At 41.7% G+C, this 19,025-nt stretch overlaps 3 protein-coding genes across 12 annotated transcripts in view; 2 read left to right on the top strand and 1 right to left on the bottom strand.

Annotated features, from left to right (window-relative positions):
* The window catches only part of LOC309360855 (uncharacterized protein), a 143,993-nt gene that overhangs the window by 73,148 nt on the left and 51,820 nt on the right, over positions 1 to 19,025 (bottom strand). For all 10 annotated transcript variants that reach the window (XR_014164247.1, XM_081895800.1, XM_081895799.1 and 7 more), the window contains exon 4: positions 18,184 to 18,306. Coding sequence is in view for 9 of the 10 variants with exons in the window: in XM_081895800.1 (XP_081751926.1) it covers positions 18,184 to 18,306 (123 nt within the window). In the remaining variant the exon portion in view is untranslated. The remainder of the gene's footprint in view (positions 1 to 18,183; positions 18,307 to 19,025) is intronic.
* The window catches only part of LOC309360976 (vomeronasal type-2 receptor 26-like), a 39,464-nt gene that overhangs the window by 14,469 nt on the left and 5,970 nt on the right, over positions 1 to 19,025 (top strand). The window contains exons 2-3 of the mRNA XM_081895987.1: positions 16,465 to 16,906; positions 18,440 to 18,731. Coding sequence (XP_081752113.1) covers positions 16,680 to 16,906; positions 18,440 to 18,731 — 519 coding nt within the window. The 5' untranslated portion in view covers positions 16,465 to 16,679. The remainder of the gene's footprint in view (positions 1 to 16,464; positions 16,907 to 18,439; positions 18,732 to 19,025) is intronic.
* LOC309360783 (vomeronasal type-2 receptor 26-like) lies at positions 63 to 12,101 on the top strand. The gene is made up of 4 exons (XM_081895666.1): positions 63 to 341; positions 9,630 to 9,857; positions 10,739 to 10,865; positions 11,134 to 12,101. The coding sequence occupies exons 1-4, from the start codon at positions 78 to 80 to the stop codon at positions 12,030 to 12,032; spliced, it is 1,518 nt and encodes a 505-aa protein (XP_081751792.1). The 5' UTR covers positions 63 to 77; the 3' UTR covers positions 12,033 to 12,101.

Here is a 19,025-nt window from a genome sequence, read left to right as displayed (position 1 = left end):
TTCATATGAATATAAGTTTCACTCTTTTTAAATAATTCATTTATTGCAGGGGGGCAGATAGAGAAATCCGGCACGTGATGTCTTTCCTGGTCACCATCCAAGAGATCAACCAGGATCTCAGGCTCTTACCCAACATCACCCTGGGCTACAGCCTCTATGAGAACTATTTCGATGCAAGGATGACTTCGGACGCCACGCTAGAGCTGCTTGCAGGCAGTGGATGCAATATTCCCAATTATCACTGTGGAGAACAGAATCACCTGCTGGCTGTTCTTGAAAGCAGCAACACTTTCATCTCAAGAGTGATTTCAGCCTTGTCAGGCATCTACAAAATCCCACAGGTAAGTAGTGGGAGAGCATGGAGGGAAAGAGAATTTCAACTGCATAAAATTCTACTTTCTCTTTGGAGGGGTCAAGTGCGGACATTTTTAAAAATGGGAAAATCCTCAGCTATGGATCCAACATCCCTTTTTCAAATCTGAGCCTTCACCAACTTGACACCTCCAGATGTTTCAGACTACAACTCCCATCAGCCTCAGCCAGCAGAGATTTAGATCTCAGTGATTTCATATGATTAAATGCCTGTTATGCTGAAAGTAAAATAAATTGGTGATCTTTTGCTTTCCTTGCTAGATCAGTTATGGCTTCACTGCCCAGGTTCTCGAAGGTAAAACCCTGTTCCCTTTTGTCTACCGGATGACTCCCAAAGAGGAAAGTCAGTACCAGGGGATTGTTGAATTGCTCCTGTATTTTGGATGGACGTGGATTGGCCTCTTCACTCCAGACAATGACAGTGGAGAAAGATTTCAGAGCGCTGTGAAACCTCTGATGCTCAGCAAAGGGATCTGCATTGCTTTCTCAAAAAGAGTACCAGAAAATGATCTAGATCAATTTATCAGGCCCGGGGAACCTTTTTTCCTATGGAGACAAGTTGGGGTATTTTTTTACTATGCAACCAATATAATGGGCTTCACTGTACCCCTGACAACAAACTTGTTTTATGAGAAGGAAATAGGGGCAAAAGTCTGGATCACAACAGCTTTTCTAGGAATCAGAGTTGGCATTTACATCGCTCCATTTTTATTCCAGCACCTCCATGGTTCTCTGTCCTTTGCAATTCAGACCGGAATAAGGAGCAGCAAAGGTGGCAAATATAAATTGCAGACCTATCTTGGGGATTATTTCAATCAAGCATTTCAGTGTTCATATTCAAAGCATCTGTTGTCCGTGAAAGGAAGGATAAGATGCAGAGAGGAGGAGGAACTGCAGCTATTGCCCCAAGAGGAGCGTGAGTTCATCCTGTCTCTAGACAGCTATGTCATTTACATCCATGTTCAAGCTGTGGCTCAGGCCTTGCATGCTTCGCTTTCATCGAGATCCCAGAGGAGGCTGATGGTGGAGGAAGGAGAGCAATGGGGACCCCAAAGGCTACAGCCGTGGCAGGTATTTCCTTCCCCTTTTTGCAAACTGCAGTCCACACAGATGCTGATCTTGACGGGGATAGACCTATAAAATATCAGAGTTAGTATTAGTAATAGTAGCAGACCGCCCAACATATCTCTGATGAAAATAGAACAATCCCATTCCATAATGATAATCTTACTGTTTATAGCCAGGGCTACTTTCAGAGGGGAACTCGCTGGAACTCAGTTCTGGCACCTCTCAGGTGGGTGCCATTGCCGTTCTAAGACGGAGGTGTTCATGGTGAGTTCCGGCAGCTTTTTTGCTAGAAATATATCACTGTTTATACCCCACACATCTTTTTGGGTTGCCTCAGCACTCTGGGCAGCTCCCAACATAAATAAATTAATACTAAAATATGAAACATTAAAAATATTATATTAAGTCTATATCCTCCAACATTTCTCCAATGAAAATAGGGACATTCTAAGGAAAAGTGGGACATTCCTTTTTTAAAAAATAATAATATATTTTTATTATTTTCTTCCTTAAACAATATTTTCAGCAATACAATAACAAACACAGAAACTTTTTGCTCTGCCAAGCATCTGACTTCCCTTCAGCAGGTTTTCCGCTTTCAAGTCCTGTCTCGCAATTTAGTTCTTTAGCTTCCATTGCCCACATTGTAGGATATATTTCAATCCCGCTAGTGTCTTCAAAGTTTTACAATTATTATTCAAATACACAATAAATGTACACCAATCCCTTTGAAATTTTTGATTAGCTTGTTCTCAAATCCTGCAGGTTAGTTTGGCCAGTTCTGCGAAGTCCATCATCTTTGCCTGCCACCATCCTCTTATCCACACTGAATATGTCATTAACCTGATGATATTGCAGCCACCCTGTAAGAAAATCCTTCAATTTGATCATATGGTTTAAGTTTAAAAGCTTTCTCGGTTTCCACCAAAGTGCCTTTATATGTGGCCCACCTTCCCTCCGTATTTAATTTTTGTACCATCAGTACCTCAATAGGTGAGATCCACCATGGTGTTTTCCTTTCTAATAGGTTTTTATTTCTTTCTTTTTAAGATTCTAATCACATGGTTCAGGAAACCTCTATGAACTTTCACTTTGTCATACCAAAGATAAGAATGCCACCCAAATCTGTTATCATAACCTTCCACATCTAAAATATCTGTATTCCCAGACTTCCGGAGGCGGCGCAAAACGGCAATGGCGGTCCTCTTTACTGTGTGAAGAGGGGCTCCGCGAAAAAGGGTCGTCCGCTGCAGCAAAGCGGAGACCCATTAAGACAAACCGTAGGCAGAGCGAGCCTGCGGCCGTGGGACTCGGCGGGTGCCAGAAGCCCCCCCAGAAACGAGGAAGGGACCTCGTAAGAGGCTCCGGAACGTGAAAGGGGGAGCGGCGCTGTGAGTTCATCGCTCTTTTCGCGGAAGTGAAGCCGCGCTGCTGTTGCTGATGAGCGTCGACCTTTCTTCTTGAAAATCATCGGAATTGGCTGCAATTTACCCGTGAGTAAGGGGTACTAAAGATTGACTAAAGATTGACTCAAATTCATTTAATTCGGCTGAAAACGGGAGGCGAGTAACAGGAAGTCCGTCTCCCGGTCCTGCTAATCAGAGCAAAGCAAAGAACCCGATGTGGGCTGAAGCGCTCAAAAGAGACTTTGAAATTAGTATGAAGGGGCATTAACAGACTGTGTTCTTCTAGAAATTAAAAAGATTGAAGGATTAAATTTCTTTGGTTTATTGCGCTAAGGAATCTTCCCCCTATTGTGAAGTGACGTGGAATTGAAGGGGATAACCGAGCTATCGGACTGCCAGTGTTGCAAAGGAGTACTGTCAGGCTGCTGAAACTTTTTCTTAAGTACAAATTGTTGTATTGATGGATACACTATCGCTTTAATACTGATATTGGAACCTTTCTGCTACCTTGTGGCACTATTTTGAAACAGAACTATCTGAAAGCCTCCTTTTCGAACTTGGGGACTATAAAAGTTGAAATAGGAACTTTGATGGTGGAAAAGAAACTTTCTTTCTTATGAAAACCCCCCCTAGTGGATTTGCGGAGGCATAGAGGTCTGGGAACTGTACCTTATTGGGATTTTTTGTGGTTTAATTGTTTACATTCTGGACTTGCCTTTCTCATGGATTGAAAGACTATTTGACCTTGAACAGAGGCAGCTGGGGAATGAGTGGCCCAGGGAAAACAAGAGCATCTAAAGCTAAGGAAGCTTTAGCTGAGGAAGCTAAAGAAAAGAAAAAAGATAAGAGAGCTGGGCAGCTTGTTCAAACAACGTTGACTCATCAACGCAGATCCTCGGTACCAACTGTGCTGACGGCGCAGGAGGAAGAAGTTGAAACGCTTGCAACAGAAGATATGGCAACTGGAGGAACTGATCCAGTCTTGAAACAAATTTTGGAACAACTGGCACTTTTGAATAAGAAGGTGGACGATCAGTCATCTAAAATTGACAGAGCTACATCTACTATCAGCAAGTTAACAGATCAGGTTTCCCAGCATACTCAGGCTATTGAGAAATTGCAAGGAGCTACGGCGGAGAACTACAAATTAGCTGCGGAAGCCAATCAAAAAGCTGAGCAAGCGTGCAAAAAGGTGGAGGAGATCAAAGGGGAAGTAAGACCTCTGAAAAGACAGGTAGGAGAACAGCAAGCCTACCTGTCAATGGTGGAACTGAAAAGTAAGGAATGTAATCTTAGGCTGAGGGCTGTCCCAGAGCTGGAGCAGGGCAACCTAGAGGAATTTTTGACGCAGTTGTTTTCTAAATTTTGGGGGGTTGAGGAAGATAAAGACTTCAAAATTGTGACGGCCTTCAGATTGGGAAGATCGGTTAAAAAAGACAAGTCCAGAGACTGTTTGGTTTGTTTGAGAACAAGAGAGGAAAGAGACAAGATACTAGGCCAACATTTTAAAAAATCTCTGGAAGTTGAAGGCAAAAGGGCAGAAATTTATAGAGACATTCCTAAATATCTGTTGGACCTTAGAGCCTCATATACAGACTTGGCTAAATTGTTAAGGTACAACGCAATCCCTTACAGGTGGGAATTTCCTCAAGGTCTATCATTCACCTATAAAGGAAAGAAGGTAAGAATTAAAACACCAGAGGACCACCAGAAGTTCCTACACGACAACGAGGAGGACCTCCAAAAGAGAGCTGTAGATTCTTGGCCTCCACCACCGGGATCACCACCAAGACCCGTACCATCTGGAGGCGGACCGGCACCACAGCCTTCGGGAACGGAGGACAAATTAGATACCCAACTGTGATATTTAAGAAGTAGACCAGGATGTCTCTACAGCTTCTTAGTTGGAACATAAATGGCGGGAATTCTCCAGAAAAACGGAGAAAAGTATTTCATATTTTGAAAAAAGAACAATTGGACATTATTTGCCTGCAAGAAACACATGTGACAAGACTCCACAGAAAAGTGTTAATTAACAAAAGGCTAGGCCAAGAATTTATCTCATCGGACAAAGTTAAGAAAAGAGGAGTGGTGATATATGCAAAGGAGAACTTGTCACCAAAATTCGTATTTAAAGATGAACAGGGTAGAATTTTGGCAATTGAAATTCAGACACAAGGAGAAAAGTTCTTAATTCTAGGAATATACGCCCCAAATGATGGAAAATCGGAATTTTTCAAGAAGCTGCATGAGACTATGCTGGACTATTTGGATTACAACAACATTATCATGTTGGGAGATATGAACGGAGTCGCCTCAGTGAATATGGATAAGTCGCAAAGTGCTAATATAACGAAAGACGGCAGACTACCAAAAACCTTTTTCGAAATGACTGACAATTTGGATTTGATTGACATATGGAGGATCAAGAACCCTCTAGGGAAGGAAGGAACTTTCTTTTCTGAGGCCCACATGACATGGACGCGAATCGACCAAATATGGATAACTAGAGGGCTGGCACCTAAGACCAGAAAAGTGGAAATCTGCCCAAAAACCTGCTCCGACCACAACGCTTTGAGAATGGAATTGAGATTAAATACAACCGGATCTTTCAGATGGAGAATGAATGACGCTTTGTTAAGAGATCAGGAGATTGTTAAGAAGGCCCAAAAAGTTTTAAAGGATTATTTTGAAATAAATTTAAAGACAAATGTGGAAAAAAGAACAATCTGGGACGCAAGTAAAGCAGTTATGAGAGGGTTTCTAATACAGCAGAACACGATTAAAAAAAGGCTCTGGAATGAAAAGAAGGAGAAGATTTTGGAGAAAATAAGAGAAGGAGAGAAAAAACTGAGATCCAGGCCTAAATCAAAGGAAGTATTGAGAGAAGTGAAGTTTTTCCAGGCACAATATTCGAAACTGATAAATCAAGAGGTGGAATGGAAAATTAAACAAATGAAACAAAGATCCTTTGAATCTGCTAATAAGTGCGGGAAGTTGTTGGCTTGGCAGTTGAAAAAGAGACAAAAGCTTAACACAGTTACAAATCTAGAGATTGAAGGGAGAATGGTTCAGAAACCCGAGGAAATTAGAAAGTGTTTCCAGAGATATTTCAAAGAACTTTATTCACAAAGGCCACAAAAAGGCTCGGAGGTGGACCAATTTGTCGCAACTAATGGATTACAAAAAATACCCCAGGAAATGAGAGCAACCCTGAATTGTAATATTACAACCCAAGAAATTGAATGCGCCATTCAGAACCTCCAATTGGGCAAGTCTCCGGGACCTGATGGACTTACTTCCAAATATTACAAGGCATTGAAGGATTCATTGATACAACCATTGTTGGAAGTTTGTAACCAGATTATGGAGGGGAGGAAGGCACCGGAAACGTGGAAAGAAGCTTTCATCACGTTGATACCAAAATCAGAAACTGAAAAAACTCAACTTAAAAACTACCGTCCTATCTCACTCCTAAATGTGGATTACAAAATCTTTGCAGACATTCTGGCAAGCAGGTTTAAGAAAGTATTAAATGAAGTGATTCATAAGGACCAAGCAGGCTTTCTCCCTGGCAGACATTTATTTGACAACACAAGAAACATCATTGACATTTTGGAATTTTTACAGATTAACTCAAATACAAGAGCGGTGTTGATCTTTATTGATGCGGAGAAAGCCTTCGACAACATTTCTTGGATGTTTATGAAGAAAAATTTGGAAAGGATGGGAGTAGGGCGGGGGTTTGAAAATGGAATAGAAGCAATTTATTCAGAACAAAAAGCTAAATTGATAGTAAACAACGTGGTGACAGAGGAGTTCAAAATTGAAAAAGGGACACGACAGGGGTGCCCTCTATCTCCTCTGTTGTTTATTTCAGTCCTGGAGGTAGTATTGAACATGATTAGAAATGACCGGTTGGCACAGGGAATTGTGGTTGGAGAGAAACAATATAAACTGAAAGCATTTGCAGATGACTTGGTATTAACATTACAGGAGCCAGCCTCTAGTACTAAAAGAGCGTTAGAATTAATTTCTGACTTTGGTCGGGTGGCGGGATTCAAGCTGAATAAACAAAAAACTAAAGTTTTAGCAAAAAACTTGACAACTACTGAAATAGAGGAGTTCAGAAAAGAAACAGAACTAAATGTGGTTAAAAAAGTAAAGTACTTAGGGGTGCACCTGACCTCCAAAAATTTGAATTTGTTTAAGGACAATTATGAGAAATGTTGGTCAGAGATCAAAAGAGACTTGGAAACATGGTCAAGACTGAAACTTTCCTTGTTGGGCAGAATAGCTGCTATAAAGATGAATGTATTGCCGAAAATGCTATTTTTGTTTCAGGCCCTCCAGATCGTGGATAAGGTGGAATGTTTTGGAAAATGGCAGAGGGATATATCTAAATTTGTCTGGCAGGGCAAAAAGCCCCGAATAAAGTTTAAAATACTAACAGATGCGAAAGAAAGAGGGGGGTTTGCCCTGCCGGACCTGAAGTTATATTATGAAGCTGCAGCCCTCTGCTGGTTGAAGGATTGGATTTTGTTGGAGAACACCGATGTCCTCGACCTGGAGGGATTTGATAATGCTTTTGGGTGGCATGCATATTTGTGGTACGACAAGGTTAAAGTTCATAAATCGTTCAAAAACCATATTGTCAGAAGGGCAATTTTTATGGTCTGGTCAAAATATAAAGACTTATTGGAGAGTAAAACTCCGAGGTGGCTCTCACCGATGGAGGCCAAAGCACGTAAAAGACTCAATATGGAGGCCCACTGGCCTAAATATTGGGAAATAATTGAAAAAATTGGAGATAAATGGAGGTTGCAGAGTATGGAAAAGTTAAAAAACAAGGTGCGAGATTGGTTGCATTATGCTCAAATCCAGGAAGTTTTTAAAGCAGACAAAAAAGTGGGTTTCCAGGAGGAAAAATCGAAACTAGAGACAGAGTTGCTTGAGCCAAAATCTAAGTTAATTTCGAGAATGTACAACTTGCTGCTTAAATGGAATACACAGGATGAGATTGTTAAATCCTCCATGATAAAGTGGGCGCAGGACTTGGGGCACAACATTATGTTTGAAGACTGGGAAAGGTTATGGAACACCGGAATGAAATTCACGGCATGTAGTGCCTTGAAGGAAAATATTATGAAAATGACATACCGGTGGTACATGACCCCAGTCAAGCTTGCAAAGATATATCACCTGTCTGATAATAAATGTTGGAAATGTAAAGAGGAGGAAGGGACATTTCTACACCTCTGGTGGACCTGCCCGAAGGTGAAGGCCTTCTGGGAGATGATACATAATGAATTAAAAAAGGTGCTTAGACTTACCCTACCCAAGAAACCGGAGGCCTTCCTCCTGGGCATGGTAGACCAGAGGGTGGCTAAGAAAGATAGAACTTTCTTTATGTACGCTACTACAGCAGCAAGGATCTTGATGGCAAAGCACTGGAAGACACAAAATCTACCCACACTGGAAGAATGGCAGACGCAGCTGATGGATTATATGGAACTGGCTGAAATGACTGGCAGAATTCGAGACTCGGGAGAAGAAGAAACGGAGGAAGTTTGGGAAAAATTTAAGGACTATTTGAAAAAGCATTATAAGTTGTATGAATGTTAAAAAATGCTTCTCTCTGGGAAATTATAGCTTCAGTATCGGTAAATCTTTGAATTGGTAAATAAGGCACAACAAGACAGAAGTAGTGTAATGTAATAATTTTATTGTGTTGAAACTAAAAATTAATGGATTCGGATTGAAATGTCTAGAGACCAGATATCACGATAAAATGGAAGATATATTATTATGTTTAAAATAAGTCAACAAATTGCTGAGGTTTTGGTTTCACAGAGAATGCAGTGTCCGGAAGATGGGGGGAGTCCACTAGATTTATGGAAACATGTATTTGGAATTTGAATTTTGTATATTATAAACCTAATAAAAATTATATAAAAAAAATAAAAATAAAATATCTGTATTCTCCATCGTTATCCATTCCTTTAACCAACAGAGACAGGACGCCTCATAATAGTGTTTCAAATCTGGCATGGCGAATCCACCTCTTTCTTTTTTAATCTATTAACAATTTATATTTCATCCTTGGCTTTTCCCCTGCCAGATGAATCTCAATACTACTTTTTGCCACTCTTTAAATACACCTGTCCTTTGAACACTGGAATTGTTTGAAACAGGAATAACATCTTGGGTAATACATTCATTTTTACCACTGATATTCTACCAGAAAATGACAACTTTAATCTGCTCCATATTTCGAAGTCCCCCTTGATTTCCTTCCATGTGGATTCATAATTATCATTAAACAAATTAATATTTTTTGGTATTAACCAAATTCCAAGATATTTCACTTCCTTTTGCAACCATAATTTCTGATCTACGTTGCAATTCCGTGACCATATTCTTCACTAACAGTTTAGTTTTACCTTTATTGAGCTTAAATCCTGCTACTTGCCCAAATTATACTCCTTTACTCCAATCTTTATCCCTCTCACGTATGACAATTCTCTCAAATTCTTAGTTCATACCTCCAGGACCATTATAAATATCAATGGTGACAACGGGCACCCCTGTCTAGTGCCTTTAGTTATATCAAACTTATCAGTCAAAGTGTTGTTCACTATCAATTTCACCTTTTGCTCTGTTTTATTTGATCCCAGAATGTCCCACTTTTCCAAAGTGAAAAAGGAAAAGTGGGAGTAGAACTGAGATATCCATCTTGGCTTCAACCTTTCTCAGTGCTGGTGCTTTCCCCTGTCATTCCAGCTTCACCCTTTCTTAAGAGAAATCCGGTGTCTGAATACTTCCAGAGGCAAGCAGTGCTTGGATGAGAACTGGGAGCTGCCAGCAGACTTCGATATTATGAACTGGGTAATGTCTCCCAATAAGTCGGGTGACCTTTTGAAAATTGGGAATATAAGGAGAGAGACGTCTGCTAGCATAAAGTTCACCATTAACCCAGAAGCCATTCAGTGGAACAAGAAATTCAATAAGGTAGGGTAAATCACAAAGGGAGAAGGCTAGGAGATGCTTATTATGTTTTTCCTTAAACAACCGCTGAAAAATGACCATATCAGGTTGACCAACGGTGTCTTGACCGTCAATAACAGCTGCAACCACCACTCCTACTTTAACCGAATCTTTAACCAAATGGACTACGTAGATAAGAAGAAAAGGGAAAGCCCCTAGTAAAAGTGAACTATTGGGCTTTCATACATGCAGAAATATAGAAAGCAATTTATTTTAGAAATGATAATTACTGATTTATTGTAGATTTTTTAATTTGTGGAGTAAGCTCACTTGTAGATGTTGCAAATGTTAAACTATTGTATGTGCAGGAATTGAGAAGTGCAGTTTTTGGTGAAGGATGATAATTTATTTTAAAAATTGCCTATTGTAATATAAGGCTAACGTTAAGAAATGGCACATAAACTAGAAATAACGAGGGAAATACATCAGCAACAAGAGGAGACCTTAAATGCCTCAAGAACAGAGTGAGGCAAACCAATATTTGGAAAAGTCATATTAAATTTATCTAAATTAGTGGTTGAGAGATTATCAGAATCCTGAACTTTGGGGAAATCACATTTCAGACTCCATTGCCATTTTCTTTGAAGATTTATTAAGCAGGGAATCAGGTAAATGGAGAAGAGGAAACAGAGTTCTGTGGCGCAAACCTCAGTTGTCCTGAACGAATTATGAAGAACAAGATATTCTGGTCACCCCAATGGTCAGTGGGGGGTTGAAAGGACCCTGATGAGGGGTCAAAGGCTGCAGTCCAGAGATCAGTTTCAATTCACTCAATGAGTGAATTACATACCCACAAATACTCCTAACTGTTCCTCTTTGTTGCACCTTCTTGTCTTCCTGGTTAGACCGTACCTCGTTCCAGGTGTACAGAGAGATGTCGACCTGGATATGCCAAGATGGTTCTGGAAGGAAAGCCCGTTTGCTGCTATGCTTGTGCTCGGTGTGCGGAAGGGACCTTCTCTGCCCAGGAAGGTGGGTGACTCCAAGGCGGAATGAATTCCTGGAGAGAGTAAACACAGGGGAGTAATCCAGTCTCACCCACTTTTTGTGAGATTTCTGCAGACATTCGGGAATGTGGCTCCTTCCTCAACGTCTTTACAATCACCTTCATTACATCCTGGAAGAGAGTTGAAAGGAATGACCATAAGGAAGAAATCTCTAGGATTTCTTCAAAATGTAATCGAGTTCAGATCATTAGGGATGTAAGTGATGCTGCAGCCACTCTTTTTCTATTCCCCAGATGCAGAGCATTGCACCAAATGCTCAGAAGATCACCATTCAAACAAGGACAGAGATCAATGTGTCCCCAAGATTATCACCTTCCTGACTTATGGAGAATATTTAGGAATGTTTTTAGCTTCCGTTGCCCTCTTCTTATCTATAACAGCAGGCACTGTGTTGGGAATCTTCATTAAATACAAGGAAACTCCCATAGTCAAAGCCAACAACCGGGACCTCTCCTACATCCTGCTCGTCTCCCTCCTGCTTTCCTTTCTGTCCTCCTTCCTCTTCATCGGGCGCCCAAGGAAAGAGACCTGCCTTCTCCGACAAACGGCCTTCAGCATCATCTTCTCAGTTGCTGTTTCTTCTGTCTTGGCAAAGACCATCACGGTGGTGCTGGCCTTCCTGGCCACAAAGCCCGGGAACAGGGTGAGGAGATGGCTGGGCAAGAGTCTGGCCAACTCCATTGTCATCTCCTGTTCTGGGGGGCAAGTTCTCATCTGTACCATCTGGCTGGGCTCTTCTCCCCCATTCCCAGAGCCCGACATGCGCTCCCAGGTGGAAGAGATCATCCTACAATGCAACGAAGGGTCTGTGGCCATGTTTTACGTTGCCCTCGGCTACCTGGGCTTCTTGGCTGCCACCTGCTTCACGGTGGCTTTCCTAGCCAGGAAGCTGCCCGGCTCCTTCAACGAAGCCAAGCTGATCACCTTCAGCATGCTGGTCTTCTGCAGTGTTTGGGTGTCTTTTGTGCCCACCTACCTGAGCACCAAGGGCAAGTACATGGTGGCCGTGCAGATCTTCTCTATGTTGGCCTCCAGTGCTGGGCTTCTGGGCTGCATCTTCCTTCCCAAGTGCTACATTATTGTGCTGAGGCCTGATCTGAACACAAAGGAGCACCTGACAACCAGAAATTAAGGGAACACCTGATTCTTAAACCATTCCATGTTCCTGATGTCCAGAAGTTCATAAAGGAAACACACCTGCTCATCCATGTTGCTCCTTCTCCTCCTCTGAAAGAGATTATGTTCATTCTTAGCCCAACTTTTATGTAGTTCTGTTCACATAAACAGGAAGATGGGAGGAAATGTTTTGCTACCTTGCTTTGCCAAGGATTACAATGAGTCTTGATGTACTGCCCGTAGTTTGTAAACTATTATCTTTTAATAATTTTGTGTTTTGGGGAACTTATATTTATCTCACAAAAAGATAGTCTAGAGGGATATAGGAGTAGGGTTTTTAGTCTTTTTGCTTTGCTATTAACCATATCAATTCTGATATTTAACAATACTTTATGTTAGTTATGTCATTTCTAGATATTCAAATACCTGTGCTCCATTTTCTACAAGTATGCTGCATCATCTAGAAGCTCACTTCACATCATTCCATTCTCCTAAACTTTGTATATTAATAAACTGAGAAATTCATTTAAGTTCTCTTCTGTCGTTTGTTGGTTTGATTTCTGTATTCTGTAAGCTCTGCTCCCTGTTCCAAAGAGTAGCAACTGACCTTAGCCAAGTCTTGACTGGAGTACAATGGATTTTATTGCGTTGTCCAGAATATGACACATTGTGCACTGATGTTGAGTGGATCACCAGATTACGAGTGAGCCAGCAACAAGATTAGCATTGGAGGGAAGCAATGAGACAATGCCAGATAGTTGGATTCAATGCCTGCCAAACCTTTTCAGAGGAGGCATCTTATGCTCAGTCAGGAAGGAAGAGCGAGAGGTCTCCTCCTCCAACTCAGGTTCCTCCCATTCAGGTCCTCCTACTCCAACTCAGGTTCCTCCCATTCAGGCCCTCCTCCTCCTATTCTAGTTCCTCCCATTCAGGTCCTCCTCCTCCAACTAAGGTTCCTCCCATTCAGGTCCTCCTCCTCCAACTCCAGCTAGAACTTTATATGCACAGAAGTGGAAAGAGGGAGGATTCGTTTATGAAACCGGGGGAATATGCTGAAATGGTGAAATTACCTGCTAAACTAAGAGGACATGAGGATGAATCATTTCAGGAAGAATGGAGACCATTGATATCTTATTTGTCAAACTATCATCCATACATTAAGTCAAAGGCAGGATTTGAAATATAAGCAGCGTGAGGACTTCCGGGGTGGCGCCACCGGCAATGGCAGACTCCCTCTGAACTGGAGGGACCAGCTCCACATGAAACGGGTCTTTCCACTACGGCGAAGCGGGGACCCTTCTGGAAATCACAGGCGGATGAAGCCTGTGACCGTGGGACTCGGCGGGCACCCTTAGCGCCCCCCCAACCCACAAAGGAGCCCATAAACAGGCTCCGAAGCGAAGAGGGGGAAGTGGCGCAGTGCTGTGAGTCAATTGCTTTTTCTGTGGAGCGAATCCGCATAACCGTTGCCGGAGAGCGCTGCCTTTTTCCTGGGACTATTTGGCATCTAAAATAACCAACCGTGAGTACTGGAACATAGAATGTTTGGACTTTAAACTTAGAAATTTACCCTAATTTGGTACTGAAACGGGAAGTATTAAACAGGAAGTCACCCTTCCGTTTCCCTGTAGCCAGAACAAAGCAAAGACAACATAAACTAGAGCCTTAAAAACCATTTTAAAGGATCGACTTTCACCATTTGAAATTGCTGAACCCCCCTTCGGTAGCAAGAGAAGAAGGGGGATCCTTTCTGAGTTGCTTAAACCTGCAGAAGTGAACTTAAAGCAAAGTAATTTTCCACCGTCCTGACCCTGGAGCGGGGTGTCAGAATTGACGTTTGAAGCTCATTGACCAGAAATAAAGGTTTTTGACAGATAGTTAAAAGAAGAGAAATATAGTTACGCCATTGTTTCCTTTCGTCTGTTAAAAGAACAAATATGGACAAAGTATTGTAAAAAAGAAACTTTATTGCTATTGTTTTTAAGAGAAAGAACAACAAGAAACTTTTCCCCCTAGAGGGGAATCGTGAAATTGTAACTAATTCCTGGGAATTCCTGGGAACTGCAGCTGCCACTGATTATAACTGTGGGAAAGGACTTTGTGACCTTGTGGAACAATGTCTTCAGAAGCACTGTTGGGTGCTTTCTGTAAAATAAATGCCCTATTGGATCAGTTAAGTCAGAAGATGGATTCTATGACTAACGCGGCCAGAACCTTTGAGCAGGTAGTGGGAAATTACATGGAGCCCACTCAGGAATTAAAACAGGAGCGTCCCATGCTAGAACAATTGAGAAGAGGATCTTGCTGAATCTTGGGCGCCAGAGACGGAGAGAGCAGCGGCCCAGCAGGATTACAAATGTTTGGACATGATAAATGAACTTGGGAAAAACCAGACTGGGAAAGGTAAAATCTGGTTTGGTTTGGAAAGGGGGGGCTGGATAGACCCCCCTGTACAGGGAGATTTGGACTTTTCGAGTCTGGAAAGGGGCCGCCAGATGTTTGGAGCTGTGGGGGCTCTTAACTTTGAAGGGAATCTGGAATATGTTTTAAATACTACATTGAGTTTAGTCTGGACTGTGGAAAAGGGATGGTCTTGATGAAAAGGGTCAAAAACATCACCAAGCTGGAGTCCCCAAGAATAAAAGGAAAATATGAAAAAGTGCAGCGGAAGGGACATGGAAGAGACATGAGGGCCTCGGATATAAGGTGGCCAAGTTAATGTGCTAGATTAACAAGATAAAAAGGACTGACAAAACCCGGAACCAGGAGGAAGGGATGCTGGACGAAGATTGGATTGTTTATTTTTATTTTTACCATTAGGACTGTTTTATAAAATTGATGAATGCTAGGAGAATGTTGAAATGAATTTATTTGGCTCTTATAAAAATGTTTAAAGAATTAGGTAAGAAGGTTATGGTTAGGAGAAGTTGGCAAAAATTAAGATTTAAGTTTTAAATTTTAAGGTTTTTTCTTTATATATATATGTACAAGATAAGATGAAATAGATTAAGGTAATGGGATGACAGAATATTACGAATTAGGGAAAGGATTTGAAAGAAGGGAGGAATTTGCTGGAATAATAATCTGAACTGGAATACAGAGAAGGAAGGTGTGAGGAGGCCCGGGAAACAAGGTAATCAAATATATGTGATGATTGGATTATCTTTTTAACTATTTTTATCTTTTTTCCCCTTTTTGTATCTTTTTTCTTGTATTTTTCTTTTTTGCCTGTTTTTATCTCTTGAAAATCTTAATAAATATCTTATTAAAAAAAAGAAAGAAATATAAGCAGCGGATGACTGAAATACGACTAATTTTGATTCTGTTTTGTTATTTTAACTTTTGGAATGTTCTAAAGTAAGACTGTAAACTTTGTTATGATCGTCCTGACTTATCTTGACGTAAAGCTCTCTAGGGGTGATTGGCAAAAATAGTGCATGAATTTTATGAAAAATTAAATAAGTAAGTAAGAAAGTAAATAAATATTAATAAATAAATTCATAAAGAATAACAAAGCTGCTAGAATGCTAGCCTGGCTTCTGCGCAGACAATTTGTTTATGAGTAGAGAAGTTTCTGCTCAAAGACGAGGAGCAAGTTGGCTCCATGTGCTACAGAAGCTCACCTTCCGCAGAACATGTCGAAGGGGAAGGGAGAGTCAAAAGTTCAGAGCAAACTTTCTCCCCTCATCCAACCCCAGAGAGCTTCCCTCTGTTGGAGAAGCCTTTCAAAGAGGGGGTGGAAATTCACTTGAAGTGCCTTCAAAACCACCAACATGCTACTTCCCTTCAGGGGGAGAACCAGAAGGGATTGGCAGGAATCAAATCCACCCAAAGTGGCCTATTAGAAGAAGAAGAGTTTGGATTTCATATCCCGCTTTATAACTACCCTAAGGAGTCTCAAAGGGGCTCACAATCTCCTTTCCCTTCCTCCCCCACAACAAACACTCTGTGAGGTGAGTGAGGCTGAGAGACTTCAGAGAAGTGTGACTGGCCCAAGGTCACCCAGCAGCTGCATGTGGAGGAGCGGGGAAGCGAACTCGGTTCACCAGATTACAAGTCCACCGCTCTTAACCACTGAACCACACTGGCTCTATAAAGCATCCCTAACAGATAGCCATCCAAACTCTGCTTCAAAACCTCCAAGGAAGGAGAGTCCATGGTCGGATCCAGCTCCTTCTTTGGTCCTTGGGAGCAAAGTTCAGGCCAAACTTCCAATTCCCAAAAACACCTTTTGACTTTTCTCCATCATGTTTTTCTCCAGCTCTGCACCTGCTGCCTGAGCGATTCAAGACTTCGGAAAGTTTTTGTGATGAAACTTATTCCACTTGGAATAATCAAAATTATAGTCATCTCCTCTTCTAAATGCTCAGGAGATATTTCGGGAGGTTACATCAGCCTCAGAAAGTAGCATGACAATATTAATTGCGCTGTGTCTGGGAAAGAAAAAGTTGGTGCAGAGAATATTTCCTGTGTTGGAGACAGACTGAGACAAGATGCAGAGCTGGCGACAGAGGGGTGTGCCTGCCTTGTGCTTCCTAGTTCCGAAGGTAGAGTTGAAAACCACCCAGCCTGGCAAAGCCCACCCAGTCTGGTCTTGCAAGAGTCGTTGGGTTCTTCTGCTTCGCCTCCTTGGCAGGTAAGAGGAGGAGGAGGCAGAGCCAGAATGAGATCCCTGCTCCTTCTGTTGCTGCTTCTGCTGCTCATGATGCCCTTTGGAGTCTGCGGGAACCACAAGGCGAAGTGCCCCTTGAATCTGGTCAGGGATCAAACGGATGCTCGCAATTACTACTGGCCTGAACACTTTCTCATCACTGCGATCATATCTCCAAAATACTTTTATAAGGAAACTCCATACGTCTTTTCTCAGACACCCTTCACCAGGGCTGAGAGGTATATAAAATCCTATGTGGATAGGTTTCATGGTCCTCCAGTCCTTCTAGTGGTTCCTATTTATCAAGGAAAGAGCGCCTTTCTCAGGGCTAGGGAACCAAGGCTGTGCTCATGTTGCAGGTCTACCCTGCCCTGACCATTGGTCTTGCTGGCTGGGCTGATGGGAGCTGGGGGTCCACTAAAAGATTCCAAACAAACCTCTCCCATTTCCTTGTTCCCTGGGTCTTCCTTAGTGAAACACTCTCCTACCTTTGATTCTGTGTTGCTTTTAGTAGAATGCTAGGATGCCAATGAATCTGGTCAGGAGTCAAAAGGATGCACTGAATTTTCCCACCTGCAGGATGCCATGAAACTCAGGCAATTCCCAAGGCTCAAGGGTTTTATTCAATATTATTCCATTTGGACAATTCAGAAACTGTCGTTAGGGAATGCTACAGTTTTACAAAAGGAATTTAAGCTCCTCTGGGTGACGTTTGGTGGCTGAAGAGCAGAAAAGATGTACTTTAATTGAAATGATGAATAAAATAATATGAATCAGGAGACTTCCTTGTTCATGGAGTCAGGTCTCTAAAATGTGAAAAGGAATTATTCCTTTTTTTCACACACAAACAACTGGCCTCATTTCTAAGTAGTGAGATGTTTGAGATTTCTTCACTTGGAATCCATAGGTACCTGTTTCCTATCCCAGAGGGAGGCATGAAACTCAAGCAATTTCCAAGCTGCCAAAATTATTTTATGTTTATTCTATTTGGATCATTTGTGAACAACCTTAGCCCAGTTCTCTTGACACAATACCACAGGAGACCTACAGCTCACCATGGGCTACATTAAAGGTTTCCTCCTCCAATCTCAGCACTTTTTCCTTTCTGTCACTGCTTTTTAAAAAAACTTAAGGGTGGAACATTATGCTTCAAATAAAATGATTATATAAAATAATACAGACCAGGGGGTGTCCTCATTGGTGGAGTCACTGATCCAAACATGGGCAAAATTATAGATTTTACCACACACTCAAACCTGAAAGCCACCAGGCCTCATTTGTAACTAAAAGGGGACTGAGGTATTGGTGCTTCTCCTCGTTTTATCAAATGGTCTCTTATCTACCTATAGTCTAGCCCTTTGCAAGAAGCCAAAGACCACTGCAGCAAAAGCAGCCCTTGCAGCAACTTCCCAGTATAGCACACATTTTGAGGGGCACCTTCATTTCTTACTCATAGAACCATAGTAGAATAGAATCTTCGGGTTGTAGAGATGGAAGGAACCCAGAGGAATCTCACCTGAAGCATCCATGACACATGGTCACCTTCGGAGGGAGTCTCTTCCACTGCTGAACAGCTCTGTGTGCTGTTTGCATCAAAGCTCCGGTCATGGAGTAGAGATTTCCAAATTTTTGTTCTATGCTAGACAGGAAAAGGTTTGATATTAATGCAAAAGGATAAATAAATACTAATCTGTGTGGATTATATAATGTTTCCTCCATCCCATTAATATGAATATCAGTTTCACTCTTTTTAAAGAATTCATTTATTGCAGGGAGGCACCTAGGTACTTCTGGCACGTGTTGCCTTTCCCGCTCACCATCGTAGAGATCAACCAGGATCTCAGGCTCTTACCCAACATCACCCTGGGCTACAACCTCTATGAGAACCATTGCGATGCAAGGATGACTTCGGACGCCATGCTAGAGCTGCTTGCAGGCAGTGGATGCAATATTCCCAATTATCACTGTGGAGTTCAGAATCACCTGCTGGCTGTTCTTGAAAGAAGCAACACTATCATCTCAAGAGTGATTTCAGCCTTGTCAGGCATCTACAAAATCCCACAGGTAAGTAGTGGGAGAGCATGGAAGCACAGAGAATTTCAACTGCGTAGAATTCTACTTTCTCTTTGGATAGGTAAGCAGGGATATTTTTCAAAATGGGAAAATCCTGAGCTATGGATCCAACATCCCTTTTTCAAAACTGAGCCTTCACTAACTTGACACCTCCAGATGTTTCAGACTACAACTCCCATCAGCCTCAGCCAGCAGAGATTTAGATAGATCTCAGTCATTTCATATGATTAAATACCCGTTATGCTGAAAGTAAAATAAATTGGTGATCTTTTGCTTTCCTTGCTA

Source organism: Podarcis melisellensis, assembly GCF_964234715.1.
Source record: "Podarcis melisellensis genome assembly, chromosome: 18".
Classification (NCBI taxonomy): domain Eukaryota; kingdom Metazoa; phylum Chordata; class Lepidosauria; order Squamata; family Lacertidae; genus Podarcis; species Podarcis melisellensis.
Note: the sequence above shows the minus strand (reverse complement) of the source record. Positions and strands in the feature narration are given on the sequence as shown.

What these genes read in the sequence shown, in the direction of transcription:
- LOC309360783 (XM_081895666.1), top strand. Translation starts at nt 78, where the DNA reads ATGTCTTTCCTGGTCACCATCCAAGAGATCAACCAGGATCTCAGGCTC. An exon ending in GCATCTACAAAATCCCACAG is followed by an intron (nt 342 to 9,629) that starts GTAAGTAGTGGG and finishes CTGTCATTCCAG; the next exon opens with CTTCACCCTTTCTTAAGAGA. An exon ending in GGAACAAGAAATTCAATAAG is followed by an intron (nt 9,858 to 10,738) that starts GTAGGGTAAATC and finishes CTTCCTGGTTAG; the next exon opens with ACCGTACCTCGTTCCAGGTG.